The following is a 16,994-nucleotide window of genomic DNA, read 5'->3' on the forward strand; positions in this document are numbered from 1 at the left end:
TAAAGCCAGTACTCTACACTCTAGCTGCAACTGAGAAATTACAGAAAAAGAAGAGTCAGAACATATTATTAGTGCAGTCATTTATCTTTAGCATTTAACAATCCATTACATTTAAGAAAGTTTGCATAAATGACTTTTCACCACCAGCGGTATCACAAACAAAATTTAATTCTTACAAAGCCTCAAATATTTGTATTTCAACAAAGAAAGCTGCTACAGAATGGCATCTTGTTTCACAAGGACAACTTCAGAGTAGAGGCAAGTGCTTTTCAGCCACCGTAGCGTAAACAGCATGCAACACATGACATTAAACAGATGCAATGTCCATGTTTGAAACATTAAATAAAAATTAAGATACATTAGACAATCACTTGGAACATAGGCCATGCTATAAAATGCCCTTTGCAAGTCACCTTAATCACAAAAAACCCCCAAGGAATCCACATTTTTTGAGTAATTACTGGTAAAAACTAGCATGACAGTTTCCCCAGTACATTAAAGATCTATAGTTTCATATTTATTTTTACAATAGAATGCATATAAAGTATTATGATAAAAGGTTCAAAATCATGTTTCAAATGTTCATAAAATCCTCTTTTAGCTGAAGCTCCTAAGTTTAGGTATTTCTAAAGATGTAGCAAAACACTAAGATTTAATTTCCTGTAATTGCTTTTGAAATGCATTCTTCTCCATGATTTTTGAGTTGCATAGCAAAATTTCATATTCATCTGAGCAAGCCTGCTTTACCTAGTGGCACAATTCCTGTATTCTAAGAGTTCCTTTCTCTTAGGTTTTTCAGGCTTCAGGGAACACCTCCTTTTAAAATATGTATTCATCTATTTTGTGCAATGTTTTTACAAGGGATAGAGCAGAAGTGCACTAGAGAGATTTCTTTTCTAGAAAGGCATGTTGAAAAAAGTTTCTTACCATGTACATGTAACCAAAGTCCTTGGACACTGAGGAACAACTGACTAGAAGTCATTTCCCTTACTAAAAGAGTACACAATTCTGTAAAAATGGACTACAAAACCACAGTGCTAATAATGCCCCGTTGTTTAGACCTTTATGATAGACATAGTAATGTACATACACAATTTGTGTGACACATTAAGCTTTTACGGGCAATTTTTTGTCTCTTCATAAAAAATAGATTGTAGTATAAAATATTAAAAACAAGCTATGTAACTTGTACCACATGGAGGTTTTTTTATATATATATGACATTTTAAAAAGACTATTATATGGTAATATATTAAAAGATCATTTTCAAGTAAATTACGATTCAATTTCATAGACAAGAACATGTCAATAATATGTATTCCAGCAGTATCTATTCCCAGTAATCTGAAATATGCAAAATAAAGCCTGTGTAAACTTACAGAAGTTTACTTCCATATTTCTCAGTTTCAAGCCTATACATATTCTGTATGCAAGACTCCTGATGCCTTAAATGGGACTAAGTATTGGGGCCTATTCTAAAGGAATTGGAAGGAAACCGCAGTATTTCTCACAGACTCAGTGAAAGTGAATCTAATCACATTTTAAAGAATGACTAATCATTTGAGTTCTTGCTTTCACAACCAAGAACATTTTGAAAAGCTTATGCCCTCATCCAACAACATATAAAAGGAGAAGTTGCTCTGTGGTACTCTGTAAGGTGAAGTGCTTTTGGGAATAAAGGTCAGAAAGACCTAACAAAAATACTTAATACCCATTAAGATCAAAGATCAGTACATACACATATTGGAGATTAGATTTAAGATCTGTATGACCTCCACTGGATAAACAAAATGCTTATAAACATTATATACAGACATTTAGTCCACCCCCCACCAACATCATGTTTCTTAGGTGGTTACCATTAATCTCAATTATAGCTGAGAATTTCTGAATGATTCCTACTTTTAAGTGATGAATGTTTCTTCTGTTAACTGCTATACTCTAAACAGTATATAATACTGGCAATTCCTTAATGTAACAAGCAAAGTTCTGGTTCAAGTAATTGCAGGAGTACCAGAACTTGGCCTAGGATGAACCTGGTTTTGGTTACAAAAGCAGTTATGCTATACTTTTTTGCTTCAAAAGTCTTTTCAGAAACGTGTTTTATTAGATGTTGCTCTACAAAAATACTATGTAAGCATAGTACATTTTATCTACAATTGTTACGTCATTTCATAATTGCATTGCTGTATGTAAATATATTTAAGTTGAAAAATAACATTATGTTTTAATGATGGCAAGACAGTAAGTACTTTGCCAGCTTTCCCACTGCAAATAAATGCTTGCCTTGAAAACTAATAATTCACTGGTTATTACAAGTGACACAATGCATTAAACAAATTTAGTCTATTAAAATGCATGTCCTTGAAATTAATTTATTTCCAGTGAATTTCAGAAACTATCTGCATAAATTTTATAAGCTCTCACTCATTAATTGTCACTGGAGTGGACTGTTCTTAGTGGGAAAGTCAGATCACTGTCCTGGAGGGTAAAAAAAGAGGGAGAGAAATAGGTCATAGTTTTTAATTGGTAGGTGTTTCTGCTTTCCCCATTGGTGCCTCAGGAAAAAGTAGTTTTCTGAGTATGTTTGCATAGAATGGTCCATACACTTGTTTATTAAAGTTTACAATGCTCGCATACTGAGATCCAATCAGCTCCATCTCCATCTGAATCACCGAAAGGCCTCCTGGTACAGTAGGCATACACTTCTGAAAACTCGGAAGAGCAAGCAAGCTTCTCATGAAGAACTGGATTCGTTTGTCTGAAACGGAATATAAAGTGTGCTCAGAACAAGTGTAAACTCAAGATGAAGCCATATTCACTTTTTAAGCACCCTGCACATCGGAACAGTAAAAAAACCCCACCCCAACCAACAACGTAGGTAACAACTCTTTCCCCAGCCTGTGCTGCAGCGGGAAACAATACTGAAAGCTTCTTAAAGCTGGCTCCTGCAAGGTGGACACAGCATAAACCTGCTGCAACAAGTTACATTACCTAATATGAAGCAGACTCAAAGGAAAAGCACTAGATTTAAACCCAGAACCGGACGGGAGACTGAACAGCACTCATTTTTCTAAATTCTTCTCAAAATACTAGCATGACTAGGCTCCTTTGTACAGACACTTTTATAATTATTTCTAGCTGCAACTAACCATGCTCTGCAGCATACCAAGAACACCATCTATAAGTAAACAACACTTCCTTACTCTGAAGTTGACCTAGTAATAATACTGCAGTATTTTACTGCAGTAAGAAAGTGCTTTAAAAAAATAATTAGCTGATTAAGCTTGCTGGGAGTAAGTTTATATACAGACACATACAATAAGACAATTATGTGTTATCTTACTAACCAATCAATGAACTGACAGGATTATTCTCCTCAACAATATGAGCAATTTGACCCATTAAATTATTCTGCATTTCTTCAGTAAGAGTGGGAAGACCTCTTTCAGTTAGAGACCTGTTCACTTTGCTGCAAATCTGGACACCAATACCATTCAGAGCCTCTTTCAAATCAAAAGTTCTGAAAGAAAGAAACAGAAGAACATTAACTTTTGCAGTTTCTGTAGCACAGGTTGTAAGGTGACCTCACTTGTTTCCTTTCCCTTCTATTTTCAACCTGCTCTCTGCAATGAGAGCATTTAGAAGAGTTATCTTTTGCAGATTTATGTACATCTACAGATACATGACAAATGTCCATGTGGTAGATAAAATAAGGATTTGTGATTCAAACTGGAAAAATCATGTCAAGTGTGCAGCAGTGACACCAGTTCATTTTGCCCTTATGCTTAGGTGTTTTCCTGGGCCACATGCATAGCATTGAATTAGAAAAAGCAAAGTGGAAAACTATTTTATAAGACACTCTTTCAGATCACAGACTTGCTTGTAGTGCAAGTGGCAGCAGAAATAAGCTAATAGCTTAAACTACCTACAAGAAGTTTGAAGCAATTGGCAAGACAATTTAGTGAGTGTATTGCCACAATCTCTCTAGTATTACAAACGTACTAATGAACTTTAGTATTAGGCTCCAAATTCTGCAGACTAATATCAAGATTTCACTAAAATATAACTTTGAAAACATGTGCCTAACATACAGTAGACTTATATTGTAAAAGGAATATAGACACAGATTATTAAAAATTGTTATCTATTATTAACAAGCACTGGCCATGACATTTGAATTGTTTCCAAGGGTTTTCAGATCCACCTGGTATTTCCTATTAAAAAAAACCCCAACATATGAAGAGTGATAAAAACAAGGACTTACTTCTTGTTCATGCCTTCAAGAAGAGGAACAGAGATCCTTTTCAGCTGGTCAGCAAAATCAGGCACATCTACAATTGCTGCACCCACCATATTGTTTGTTATGAGACAAACACAAGCTATGATTTTTAACTGATTGAGCTTTTCTCTCAACTCCTGAAGACGAGCTTCATCTGTTATTAGAGTCTAAAATTGAAACAGTAATACTAATTTAGGAATACGGAGGGAGAGAGGCAGGGAAAAGGACAGATACAGGATGTAGTCATGAAGCATTAATAATCACAAATATGCAAAGTCAGAATAGACAGCAGCTGAAATACCCTGAGTATGTATTGCACAAAGTGGTATTACGTATGAGTACCAGAAGGAAGCCTGTGGTGGGAAAGAAAGGTAACGCCTTCAACACAGAGGACAGTGCATCTTATTCCTCATCACTGCTGACAGAAATCTGCAACCAATAATTCAGCCTGTGATGTGGAATGCTCAGGGGATCCAGAGGACATTGTAGTGATCAAGGTTACAGACAGAATAGTCTTCTGAATTCAGCTGTCCTTCAAAAAATGCCATAATCTGTAACTGACAGACAGTGATGAACAACTGTGCATGACAAGCACTAGTTCAACCACCAGAGCAGGTTCTGCAAGCGATACATGGCCTGCTATAGGCAAAAAGCCAGTTGATCACACCAAGAATATACGTAATTCCCCCAGCAAGATGTAGCTGGACTTCATCCTAACCAAATCCCTCCTCAAAGCAGCACAGGGGCATTAACATTCGACTGCTGGATAGTAATTTCATAGTATGACAAACTAGGTCCACCAGAGGATACCTCTGTGTAGTTTTTGTTCAGAACTGTTCAAAGGAAGGTGAGAATGAGGTGGCTTCCCTTCCATCCACTGACCAATACATCCCCATATATTTAGCAAATTCTCTGCCAGGCCACCCTAAGTATAGCTAAGGTGCTCACTGCAGATGCTGATTTTAGGCCTGATTGATGGCCAATTTCAAGTTGGCTTTATGGAAAGTTGCAGAGGTCAGTAATCAGGAGCTGGAGGGAAAAAAATGAACGCTGATTCCTGAAGAATATGCACTGAGAAAGGGTGAATATCTACTTCAGAGAGCTTCAAGTTTTTACCGTTTTAAAGCAAGAGTGATCCCACCAATTCCTGCTGCTGTTAGAAAAATAGGATACTATAGTCAGTTCTCTCAAAGACAGATTGAGCCAAGTACTCTGCCCTGCTTTTGACCATGGCCCAGACTGCTCTTAGGGTGGAGCTGGTGAGCTATGACTAGATAGATGGGAAACAACCTTCACCTTGTTCTTTTCTAGTTGTTAACTTGCCCATCTCTTATTTCAGAAACTAGACGCATATACCCTCCAAATTCACTATTCAGAAATTTAACAAGTGCAAGAGAATACTTCACATATTGTCATCAAAAGCAGGATTATTAAGCTACACCAATGTTTTCATATAGCTACAAATCTGAAGACACTGAAATACACTTCTTACCTCTGGAATCGTTTTGCAATAATCCCACTGTAACAGTTTCAAGTAGCCATTGTTTAGCACCAGTGTAGGACTAATAATTGGTTTAGAGCTACTATCAGCACCAGAGGATGATGAAGATTCATCAGAAATAGATGACAATTCATCTTCTATTGATTCCTTTATCCATTCCGTTGTGAGATCCAGGGCACCTAAGCATTGCAAAACAGCATAAATTTACGGTGTGCTTTCAAAAGAAGCAATACCTTGAGGGGAAGAGTTGTACGTATAAACAAGAGTACTGCAGTTCTGAAAACTAAACAAACATAGTGGACAGCTGAATCTTCACACACTTAAATTCTCTCACTTTTTTTCCACTGATCATCTTCCGTTGGTCACCTTAATATTCTAGCTATCTTGTACAAACCCAACAACAGATTGTTAGACTTCAGTCAAGACTTTGGGGTAAAAAAAAGCCTCAAAGTCCAAGTTCCCAAAGAATTTTTTCCCCTTTTTCATGGAGGCCACTTAATAGTTGGGGCATAGGAGTGGAGGGTAGAGGTGAAGAGAGATAAACTACATTAACAGCAAATGAAATGGTTTTAAAGTTTTTTCTGCATATATAAACACTGCAGGCTGTATCAGTGGCTCACAGTTCCCATTTTAGAAGCCCATGCTCCAGATGTTAGTAAGTTTACTACTTCTTCTTGGAAAATACGTTTTCCTGAACACTGTTTAGCCACACTACACAAAACCTGTAATAGTGGATCAAGTTGACTTTACATTACCTAAGAAGTCTTCCTCAGAGCCTGCCTTTTGTTTATTAGAAAATTGATCCTCTCCCTTCCAACTTTCAGGCACGCTAACTGGCTTTACATGTTTGCTTCAGACTAACAACAGACTTGCTGCATACAAAAAAAATAAAGTCTCATCTTTCAGTATTTAGGACTCCTGCCTCCATACAGTAAGAGCCTTTGTTTGCTTGTTTGTTTTTCAGATACCAAACAATTTACCAAATATAAATTTGTCCAAAAGCACCCCAGGTTACAGATAAACATACTTTATAGCAAGTTAAGCAATTGCCCATTGGTAGCTTGCTTGTCAAAGAATTTTTGCAATAGTTAGATCCAGACAAGAAATTGAAGTTTTCCTCCAAATTAACTGTAACTGATAGATTTTATAACATGTCTTTAAATACTCTGCTTTTTAAAAGAAAGATTTAAATTAAATACAGCATGATACCTACTGGGTGTTTCTTCAAGAATTTCCTGGAATTTTGTTCTTTCATAGTCCACCAAATTACGCTGAAGGTATGGCCTAAGATTTTGAATTGTGTAATTAGCCATATCCACTTTCATCAGGTCCAAAACACGGAATATTTGTCTGAAAGGAGTTTAAAATTTGACAATTACAATAGTCTACTGATTTTAACCAGCACATGTGAGATACACCTACATTAGCACTTTAATTCCAGTTCTGGGAGAAGTTCATTGGTATTTCAGTGTAACAGACATGCTACCTATCTTCCAGGATACTTGAAGGAGTATGGTGTATAAAGCTTGGTGTAAGCTACGAAGAACAGGACAAATATGTAGCATCACTAACAGAAAGAGAAGGATTTTTAAGAACTCTATCAACTGGTACATTTTAGCCTAAATGAACACATTTTAACTTTTTAGTCACTCCTATTGCACCAAGAGAAGAAAAAACCTTCTCACCCAGTTGCTTTGGTCCCTGTATACGATCCAAGTTTCAATAAAACAACAGAACAACAACTACCATTTACTCTTAGTATTTCAGCGTACCTAAGGAGCAATAAACTGATTTCTGCCCTTTTATGCAAGTGTTTTACTCAAGTTTAAGTAATCAGAGCTTTACTGAAGAGATTTTAAATCCAAAGTTTGGTCTCCTAGACGAAGCATGCAATAAACAGTTCAAGAAGAAACAGTACAAATGCGATGTTTAAATTTTGTAAGAATGAACAAGGCTGAAAAAGCAGTCTCCAAAACACAGATTTTTGCAAGAGTGCTTTTTTTCTTGTTCAGTGGCTTAGATATTCCGAGCTGGTAGTGTTTGATGCAGGCATTCTACCCATTTCATTACAAAGTAAGATACACATAATATTCTGGTCAGTGTGTCATAGCTCCTCCCCTTTAACGCTTCCATACAAAAATAAGTTTTCCTATAGTTTGAGAACAGGTGTATGTAAATTGACACAATTTTAAGACTTCTTTTTAAGACCTTACTCCCCTCCTTCCACTGCCCAGTACTCCTCCAGAGAAGAGGTTTTTCCTCTAAAAAAAAAAAAATCCAAATACCAACCTCAGTAATTCTACGATATTGTCAGTTGCTTTTAACTGTTTTATATCGTTGTCTCTTATTGGAGCACATAACTTTCCCATAGTGTTGATGATATAGTTAGCTAGCCCATGAATGTCAACAGCATTATGTTCTGCCTGCTGTCTTATAAGATCTGTATCTAGAACTTCACAAATTTGATTTTGAATCCTGTTTGCTCCAGGAGTCAGGAAGGAAAGAAGAATCTAAATTAGGGGATGAAGGAAAAAAAAAAAGCTTATCAATAAAAACCAAACCATTTATCAAATACGCTGAAGTAAGATTTTAATATTAATGTCAAGTGTATTTAGCTACCTGACTATAACAAGACAGACATATTAAGACTGAACATTATCTAAGGTAGCAGGAAAAAAGGACTGTTAAAAGGATCACAGTACAGTTCTGCAGAAATGCTCAAAGCCAGTGAAACAGAAAGCATGTCAACAATGAGACTCTTTCAGAAATGTGAGGCTGCCCCATAAAACAAACATTTACTAACTTAAAATTTTGAAAGACTTTGTATTGTGCCAGGATTGAAGATTTGTATGCTCCCTTGTGCAATGATCATAAAAAAATAAAGTCTGTTTGGGCAGGTGCAGTCACGTTTAAGACTCCTGCTCATGCCCTAAGCTCACAGTATGTCACTGAAAAGAAGCTAGTAGAGATGTGAAGCTTTGAGGAAAGAGCTGACTTGCAACTAACCCTCATGCAATGAAAGCTGAGTGGACATAGCACTGGGCAGTTGTGGCCATAGCCTTGGTTAGTATAAATATACTATAAATAGACACCTATTTCCAGTTCTGAATAATTATGGTTTCATCTTAAAAGAAAGAACTTGAAGGTGTTGGCTTGGCTGAGTTAGCAGACCCTTCAGTTAAGTAAGAGACTCTCAGACCTAAGTTGACAAAACAATACTGGGATAGGGAGGAATGTTACCTCCTTAATTTCCTCAAAGAGCTTGATAGCATGTTCATATTCTGGAGGATCTTCATTCAGTTCCGATTCCAAATGATCCCAAAATGCCTTGTGTACAATTCGTTTCACTGTGCCTGCAAAGCTGTGGAATAAGTCAATTAGATACAGAAAAGACTCCCAACTAGCTTTCACCCTTGGTAAAAGTGTTTTAGATTAGCCTAATCACTTGTTGGGAAACACACACCACTTCACCACCTATTGTGCCCAGCAACTGTATCTTTCTTGGGCTGTGGATTATCAGCTTTCAAAGCGTGGTCTAGACTGACAAGTCTTTCCTAAAACACCTGTATTTTATAAAGTGGTGCTAGCAATTCAGAAGTAGGTAAAGAGATACTACATTTCCTTTTTCCTTATCAAATTTGTAATCATTGTCCTAACCTGGTATGTTATGTACTAAGCTTTCTCAAAAAATATTCTCTGCCATATAACCAATTAGCAGTTAAAGGACTTGTGCAATTAAAAAACTGTTTGTTTTTTAGGTAAGTTTTCTCAAAGTAAAACCCAGGGTCATTTTTAAGTTAGACATGTCCGTAAGCAAGAACACTGTAGCTACCTACATTAGGGAAGTTATTTCTCACTTCCTCTGGATCTCCAGATATTTTTGCATCTCTTCTGGAGCTAGTAATAGAGCTATGTTCATGATGAGCTCTATCTTCTGATCACTATGGCACCAACGAGCTACTACAGACAACTGCATAGAAGGCCACCATTTCATCTTTTCCACAGGGCTTGGAACTGCACAGAACAGACAGATACTCATCTTCACTATGGGCATTCACACTGCATTAGCCTTTTATCTTCCACATACATTTAAGACAGAGCAATATGCTCCAAGACAGTGTATCAACTCAGCTAGACTGCAACACTTATTCCAAGCAAGATAGCTTTGACAGTGACACCTGGAGGTGCAGGATAAAAATCAGTGGCCTTCCAATATGTTTTGGTTTGGGGATTTTGTGTTTGTTTGTTTTTTAAATTTCCGGCTCCATTCATTTCTCTTCCCAACTCCAGCGCTGCTTTTTGCAAAGTTCAGGCTCTTACCTGTTCTGTGGGAAGTCTTCATGTTTTATGCAAAAATTTGCATTTACAGCAATTTCATGAGCTAGAGTCAAGTCTGACAAATTTCTCGCAGCTGCCATCAGTTCATCAAATGTAATAATCTTGGGAGGGCTTGCTGCTGGAAGAAACAAGATCAATTCAAGACAAATATCCATAGTTGATAAGTGCAACTGAAAATATTAAAGTTTAGAAATTTTACTGCTTGCTAATTGGACTCCAGTACTCTAGAAGAAACAACCTAGGATTACCAAGTCTTTATATCATCTTAAAACACTAACTCAGGAAACTCCCATCTTATCAGGGGTGTGTGTGGGGGTAATACCACACAAGCCTCATAACATTTTGAAGAGCAATTTCATATTTCTGCATCTTAACTAAGGTATCTTTTTTCCTTTAAAACAGGATCTTGCATTCCACAGATTTCCTATCGACTGTTCCGTAAAATCCACCAGACCAAAAGCATGGGCAACAACAGATACCAGATGGTCCTTACAATTCTGAGCATATAATGGTTATATTGTGGTTTTATTGCCTGCAGAGAAGGTTCTGTAAGTTACTGACTTGGGAACCCCCCCACTTATGATGCATCAGCTATGGGATGTAAGTTACAGTCCCTTTTTACAAGTAAGTATTAACAACATAACAGAAACTCTACATTGGAAAGCAAGAGTAAATTCCCAAAGTTTCTAGATCCCCAAATTCTGTCATTTAGTTTAGTATTTGGGATTAAGCCTTTTAAGACCGGTAATAAAGAAAGATAAAGAGCCAGCTGCCAATTGCAGTTCCACTAACAAGCTTGTTTTAATGTAAGACTTCACTTATAGATGCTAAAAAGTATGCAGGGTCTGAGAATGCTTACAGACACGAACATGAAGGACATCTTGACTAAGGCTTTATTTATCATTACTCAAAATACCTTACTTGTGCAAACGGGTGTTTTCTGTTTGATCCTAATAATTATGAGAGAAAAAAATTGAGATTCATTTCATGTTAACTCAATGTAATATTATAAATCTGTTAAGTTACAGATTTAAGTGTATGGAGCAAACAGAAGAAACCCACCCCTTGCACAAAGCCGTATCTGGTTGAGTGGGAGACTGCTACCAACATCAAAATTAGCACGAGATTAGGATGTCCATGGTGGCACACTTTTCTTACACTTTCTGAAGGGAAGGAGTGCACAGGGAGACCCCCACGGATACAGCTGCTGGTGGTGTTCCACACAAGGAGATGCGCTGCTTCATAGCAGAGAAAAAGCCATGCCTTTCTCTCAATACTCTTAAACAGATTCAGAATCCCAGGTTCTACCCATGACAGCAAAGAGAAACGAGATAAGTTAGCCTTATCTGCCTATGAACAATGCAGGCAAGGCTAAAATAGGCTTACACGCTGGGGAACTGGGCTTGCTTGAAGAATCACTGTTAAAGCTTTGTCTTGAATATTCAGAGTCGCTAGAAGAAGCTGTGCTTTCAGAGAGGCGTGAAGAATCTGAATCACTGTTCTGGTCATCATTGAGAGGCATTCTGATTCACTCTAGCTGCTACAGTAAACAAGACCTAGAAAGACAAATACACTTCCATAAAACCAACATTTTTTGTTTGTTTCTCAAAAATCGGATACTGATCATTATATTGTGAATGAAGAACAAGTAGCTGCCATTCTTAAAAGGTGTTATAGAAGGGATCTGGCTTGACATGCAGAATCATAGTTATCAACAACTACACCTGTTCTGCAAGAAAATTTGGTGCCTTCTGCTGTTTCATACCTTAATGGTTATGTTAGAGACAGTCTGTAAATCAGTTGTATTTAAAATATAAGACTACCTACAGTAACCCCTGAAGTTGCTTGTTGTCAGAATTTTGAAAGTTCTCAACATCCATAAAGTCATCTCATGATGTTACCATCCCCCACCTGACTTCACCAACAAGCCATGTTTAGCAATTAGCTTCCTTCCACATAACGACTGCACTGAGTGTAACAACTCTGAAGCAAACAATGAAGTTGCTGGAGGAGAACAGGCAAATAATTCTGAATACTACATTTCTGACAGGGTGTAGCTGAAAGTCTGGCCTGCTGCTTTAGGTGGGTCTTTGCTCAGGATCAGATCAACAATGGCACAGACCCAAAAAGTACTCCTCCAAGCAGGGAGGGTGGATGGATTTTCTGTTTTAAATCAAACAGTAACTCTGAGCTTCTAACATTACATTCAGCGTACATGACAAATAACACTGAGAAGTGTCATGCTTCATAGTGCTTCTGCCTACATCAAGAAACTGCCTCCCAGGCAGATAATCTGCAACTGCAGAGAATTTGGACAGCTGCATAGTGCGATAGAGATGATTAATAGTTGTACGACAGGAAGTGAAAAGTATGTTCATAATCATATTAAAAATGAGAAACTGGCAGTCAGCCATAATTACTACCAAAGGAATTTGGCCCAGATACCAAAAGTAGCTGTCCATCTTTGCTTACAGCCATGAAGCATTCTGTAGCAGACTTTATGAAGAGACCTAGCCAACGATGCTTTCTCTCAGCAAATTTAAGTGATACAGCTTCATTAATGATTAAACTGCAACAGCTTCAGCAGGCAAGCACTTTGCAACTGCTGAACTTGGAAAAAAAGCCACTTTTGGCAGCAAAAGGATGATCTTTGTATGTACTCATGTGAATCAACGTATTGTGGGATCAAGAGATAGACAAAAGGGAGCAAGAATTAAGATTTCTTCATGCTGGCACATAGTTACAGCTTAGAGCATTTGAATTTTTGGGTACCAGCTCATCCTGAATAGGCCTTTATAACTTGATGAGGTATTACACTGATGAGTACTCCCCTGTTAATTGAAGTGATTAACATTTTTTAAGTGTATGTTTACTCTTCCTCCTCTCCCAAGAGGAAAGAGGTGCATTGGAGTGTCTTATTTATGTAATGTTTTATGCTGTTTTTTATTAAAAGAATTAATCACGTCAGCAAGAACACAGCAGACAGTTGATTACCTTACTGGAAAAGCCAGTAAGGGAGAATTTTGATCAGGATATAGAGGTCATTGGTTCAAGACTTACAGTATTAGTGGTGATCATTAACATCATGACTCTTTTATTAGAACAGCAATTTTATAATTTCTAACAAGCAACTGAAAACAAGCAGATATTTAAAATAGTATTGACCAAGCAAGACTGAGACTTGCAAGAGAACCTAGAAAACCAAAAGGCTGAGATATTTTTGACTCAAAAGTTGTATTTAAGTTACAATGAGAAACGAGTCACTAGTTAATGTTACACGAGAGACTAAAACCATTTATTCGATTAAGATCTGTGTTACAGATCTCAAAGATCTCACTGACTATAAATTAGTTGTGATGAGTAACCTACCTATAGAATGCACTCCAGGTTCTTATTGTGGAACCACTCACTTAAATACAGTAACCCTACAGAGCCTGCAAAACTATTACTCTCCCGCTATTGTTTCTGGATCAGCATCAGAACACTGTATTTCCAGGCTTTAATCATGTATAAAACCCCTTTATATATAAATAACTAACCTCCAAAAGGTTAATGTTGCACGTGGTCCATCGAAAGAACTGATTAATGTTGTTAGAGTGTACTGGCCCAAAAGGTCTTGTAAATCACTTGCTTAGTACGAGTACTTCAAGATGTGTCTAGTGCTTCAGTCTAGGTGTTAAGAACATGGAATGGTTAAATGACCATTAAAAACCCCCAAAGTCTCACACAATTTACATATCATTTCAAGAACTTCCTCTGAACTGTCATTATGATAATTGTAATAAATATTAAAATATTCAAATTTACAAGGTGCTCCTGACAAAAGTATTAAACCAGCCATAGAGGAAAGTCAGCATTGCCATTTTCTACCCCAATCTTGATTCCCAAGACCACCAAATCGTTAAGGTAGAAATTAAAATTCTATATGCATTAAGTCTTTACATACTAGTCCCAGCAAAGGATCTTTTGTGCATTTTAAGGAGGCCTATGACATATTTTGATGTACCAAGACCATACCTGTTCCTACAATACATGCACACAGAGTTGTCAGTAGACAGCTTCAGAAGGCTTAATTTAAATAAGTTTCAACAATGCAACAGGAGATGACACATTGAAAAAACACTGAAATCTTTGCCACAGTAAATACATTTCCTAGTAGGATGCCTCAAATGGACTGGTAAGGAAGAATGGGTGTATTCTGCAGATTCAGAACATTACTACTAAATTCTAAGTTTAAAAGATAAACAAGGCAGCAAGCACATCAAAGTAAACATACGTTAATACACAAGCAGAATTTGGATATGCCATCTACAGTTTTTAAATATGTTGCCCAACAGCTAAAAAGCTTAGGAAAAAGTACATTCATTGAGCATATCAAACAGCAGTACAAACCAAAAAAGGCATTTCTAATTAGTCACAAAAATAAACAACTGAGTTACTTAGTCCTTTCTTTATAGTATACGCTGGAAGAGCTGCTTTTCCTTATGCTTTTGTAGACAGCATAGAGCTTCCCATAAATTATTAAGGGCCAAGTTCACATGTAATTTTAAGTTTAGATTAATATAATTCCCAAATAAAAAGACTTCAGAAAGCCCTTTAGCCTTCCAAGATCTCTTTGTAATTCACCATCTTGAATAGACAACACCATCTTTTTTTTTTTTTTTTTGTGAGTTGTTCATTAGGCATTACATATTACGCTATTGTTTTAACACACAAGTTAATATTCTACCTATTCTATTAAAGGGTCAGCCTTGGTTACAACCTGCTTTACTCCTTAAGAACAACTGATGTTTACTTTTATACTAGGTTGGATACCTTCACAGTGGGCTTCATTACACTGTTTGCTTTCTTTATTTCGCGTTTTTTATAGGATGAACTCTAAATGGGAGACCAAGCTAAAAATATTTTCTCAATGTACAAAACCCAAGATTCCAGTTAATTTAACAAGGAAGAACTGAATTGTCATGGTCCCTGCTGCTATTTAGACAGTTTTGGATTATTCTTTTTAGTAAAGATGCAATGAATACAATGAACACTGTAGATGCCTAAAGACATCTTGCTCTTATAGTCACCTCATAACCAGACCCGATCACTCAGAACTGATCCAGATTGCAAGATCAGATTAGTTTTAGAGAGCACAAACATGCTTTTTATTTCTGAAGGTTTCCTTTAGAAGTTATTTTATGAAGCACCTGGGAAAAAAAAGACAGTATGGAAGGTATTTTTTTTCTTCAAGATACCATCTTCAAGAAAAGTTTTTCCACAGCCCTGCTTTGTTCAAATAAGTCCCTCCATCCACACAAACTTTTTAAGTGCTCTGTCCAGTTTTACCACTGTGTCTTAACTTTGTTTATTCTACTGGGCTTACATCCTTACTATCTTCAAGCTGGCACCGACTGAATCTCATTTGGGCTCGAGTTTCCCTTTCACCGGCTCCACCTTTGCCAACACTCACGGCACAGGAGCAGAAAAGAGCCTTTGTTAAGAATTACAGAATTTCCTCATGCCTCATTTTTGACAGCTTATAGCCCACATTTCGCTCCTTTTGCTTTCTAGTTCCACAGCTCTTCCCTTTATACCCAGGCTTCTCTTGATGAAGGCTTAAAAATAATCGAAGATCAAGATGAGTACGTGCCCCCCAAGATCTGTGCGCGGGACAGCCACGGGAGCTGCCCTCACATTTAGGCAACGCGCTCCCACCCCCCGGGCCGTGACGAGGGCCCGCAACCCCCCGAGGGGAGGCCGAGGACACCCTTCCCGCCCCCTCCCCTCAGCGGGGTGCGGGGGGAGCGGCGACGCCGGCGGCGGCTCCTCCTCTTCCTCCATCTGTTTCGCTGTCTGTCTCCTCCCCTGGCCCCATGTTTTTAACAGTTACCAGAGGCAGGAGTTTGGCACTCGCCGACCAAAACAAACAGCGTTTCCAAGGACAGGCCCGGGGGGTAGAAGGGAGGAGGAGAAGGAAAGGGGGAACCCTCTCTCTGCCAGCCCAGGGAGGTCGAGCCCGGCTGCCCGCCTCCAAGCGTCCCGGCCCCGCATGCCCCGCGGTGGGGGGGTGGGGGGGGGGCGGGGTGCCCTTGCTCTGCGCTGCTGGAGCGGGGCTGCAGGGGTGAAGGGCGGGGGGAACCCCCGCGGCTGCGCCCCTCGGGCCGGATCGTCCCGGTGGACAGCGGACACTGAAGGACGGAGACAGCTCAGGAGACACGGGGCAAGGGGTGAGCTACCGCCCCGGAGCAAGGGCTGCGAAACCCACCGACTGCAGCGGGAGCCCCACCGCGGCGGCGGCGGAGCAGAGCGCCAGCCCGTCACCCCCCCCGGGAGGGCGGCAGCCCCCGGGCCAGCCTTGACCCGGACTCACCCCGCAGCTCATCGCGTGGACGTGCCCGGACACCCAGGCGTGTGCCGCCCCGCACGGGACCGCCGTCGGACAGTACAGCTCGGCCCCCGCTCACCCCAGTCACTCACCGCGGCCCGGCGGCGGCCACTCGCCCTCCTGCGCGGCTCAGCGGGGCTTTAAAGAGCCCCCCCGGGTTTATACACCCAGCCAGGACTATTAGTATCCTCCTTGGGCGTGTCCATCTCTGCCGGTGATGGGGGGGAGGCGTGTAACCGTTTCCTGCCTCCCAGCGGCGAGTCAGCCCGAGGGACGTGGGTCAGCCTGCGCCTATCCCCGCAGAAACAGCCCGTGTCTCCTCATCCTGCCCGGGCCCGAGCATTAAGCGGGGAAAAACGTGGCGTGACAAGGGAAGCCGGTCCCGCGAACTCCCCCGCACTGAATGGGCCCTGCCCGGCGGGGGAGGCGGGGGGAAGGGCTGGGTGGTGTTTACGGAAGAGCCGCGTCGATCCGGGCTGGCCCCGCCCCTTCCCCGGCGCGGG

The 16,994-nt window shown here is 39.5% G+C and overlaps 1 protein-coding gene across 8 annotated transcripts; it reads right to left on the minus strand.

Annotated features, from left to right (window-relative positions):
- Positions 1-63: 63 nt before the first annotated feature.
- Positions 64-16,698, minus strand: TCP11L2 (t-complex 11 like 2). 8 transcript variants are annotated; one of them, XM_074825851.1, is made up of 11 exons: positions 16,584-16,683; positions 13,661-13,790; positions 11,508-11,677; positions 10,104-10,239; positions 9,024-9,144; positions 8,073-8,293; positions 6,997-7,133; positions 5,775-5,962; positions 4,268-4,449; positions 3,351-3,523; positions 64-2,761 (listed from the first exon to the last, which is right to left on the minus strand). In XM_074825851.1, the coding sequence occupies exons 3-11, from the start codon at positions 11,641-11,643 to the stop codon at positions 2,523-2,525; spliced, it is 1,533 nt and encodes a 510-aa protein (XP_074681952.1). In that variant the 5' UTR covers positions 11,644-11,677; positions 13,661-13,790; positions 16,584-16,683; the 3' UTR covers positions 64-2,522. The 8 variants fall into 8 exon arrangements, with proteins under 8 accessions (XP_074681952.1, XP_074681955.1, XP_074681951.1 ...); XM_074825854.1 differs by having other exon boundaries at positions 10,104-10,236; positions 16,477-16,615; XM_074825850.1 differs by having other exon boundaries at positions 16,477-16,615.
- Positions 16,699-16,994: the final 296 nt, after the last annotated feature.

The sequence above is a fragment of the Strix aluco genome, chromosome 5 (assembly GCF_031877795.1).
Source record: "Strix aluco isolate bStrAlu1 chromosome 5, bStrAlu1.hap1, whole genome shotgun sequence".
Taxonomy (NCBI): Eukaryota; Metazoa; Chordata; class Aves; order Strigiformes; family Strigidae; genus Strix; species Strix aluco.

Excerpts from the sequence above, each read along its gene's own strand:
- TCP11L2 (XM_074825853.1), bottom strand. The coding sequence starts at position 11,643 with ATGCCTCTCAATGATGACCAGAACAGTGATTCAGATTCTTCACGCCTC. Across the intron at positions 8,294-9,023 it reads TCTTTGAGGAAATTAAGGAG|ATTCTTCTTTCCTTCCTGAC; the intron begins GTAACATTCCTC and ends CCCCTAATTTAG. Across the intron at positions 3,524-4,267 it reads CTTGAAGGCATGAACAAGAA|AACTTTTGATTTGAAAGAGG; the intron begins GTAAGTCCTTGT and ends TCTTTCTTTCAG.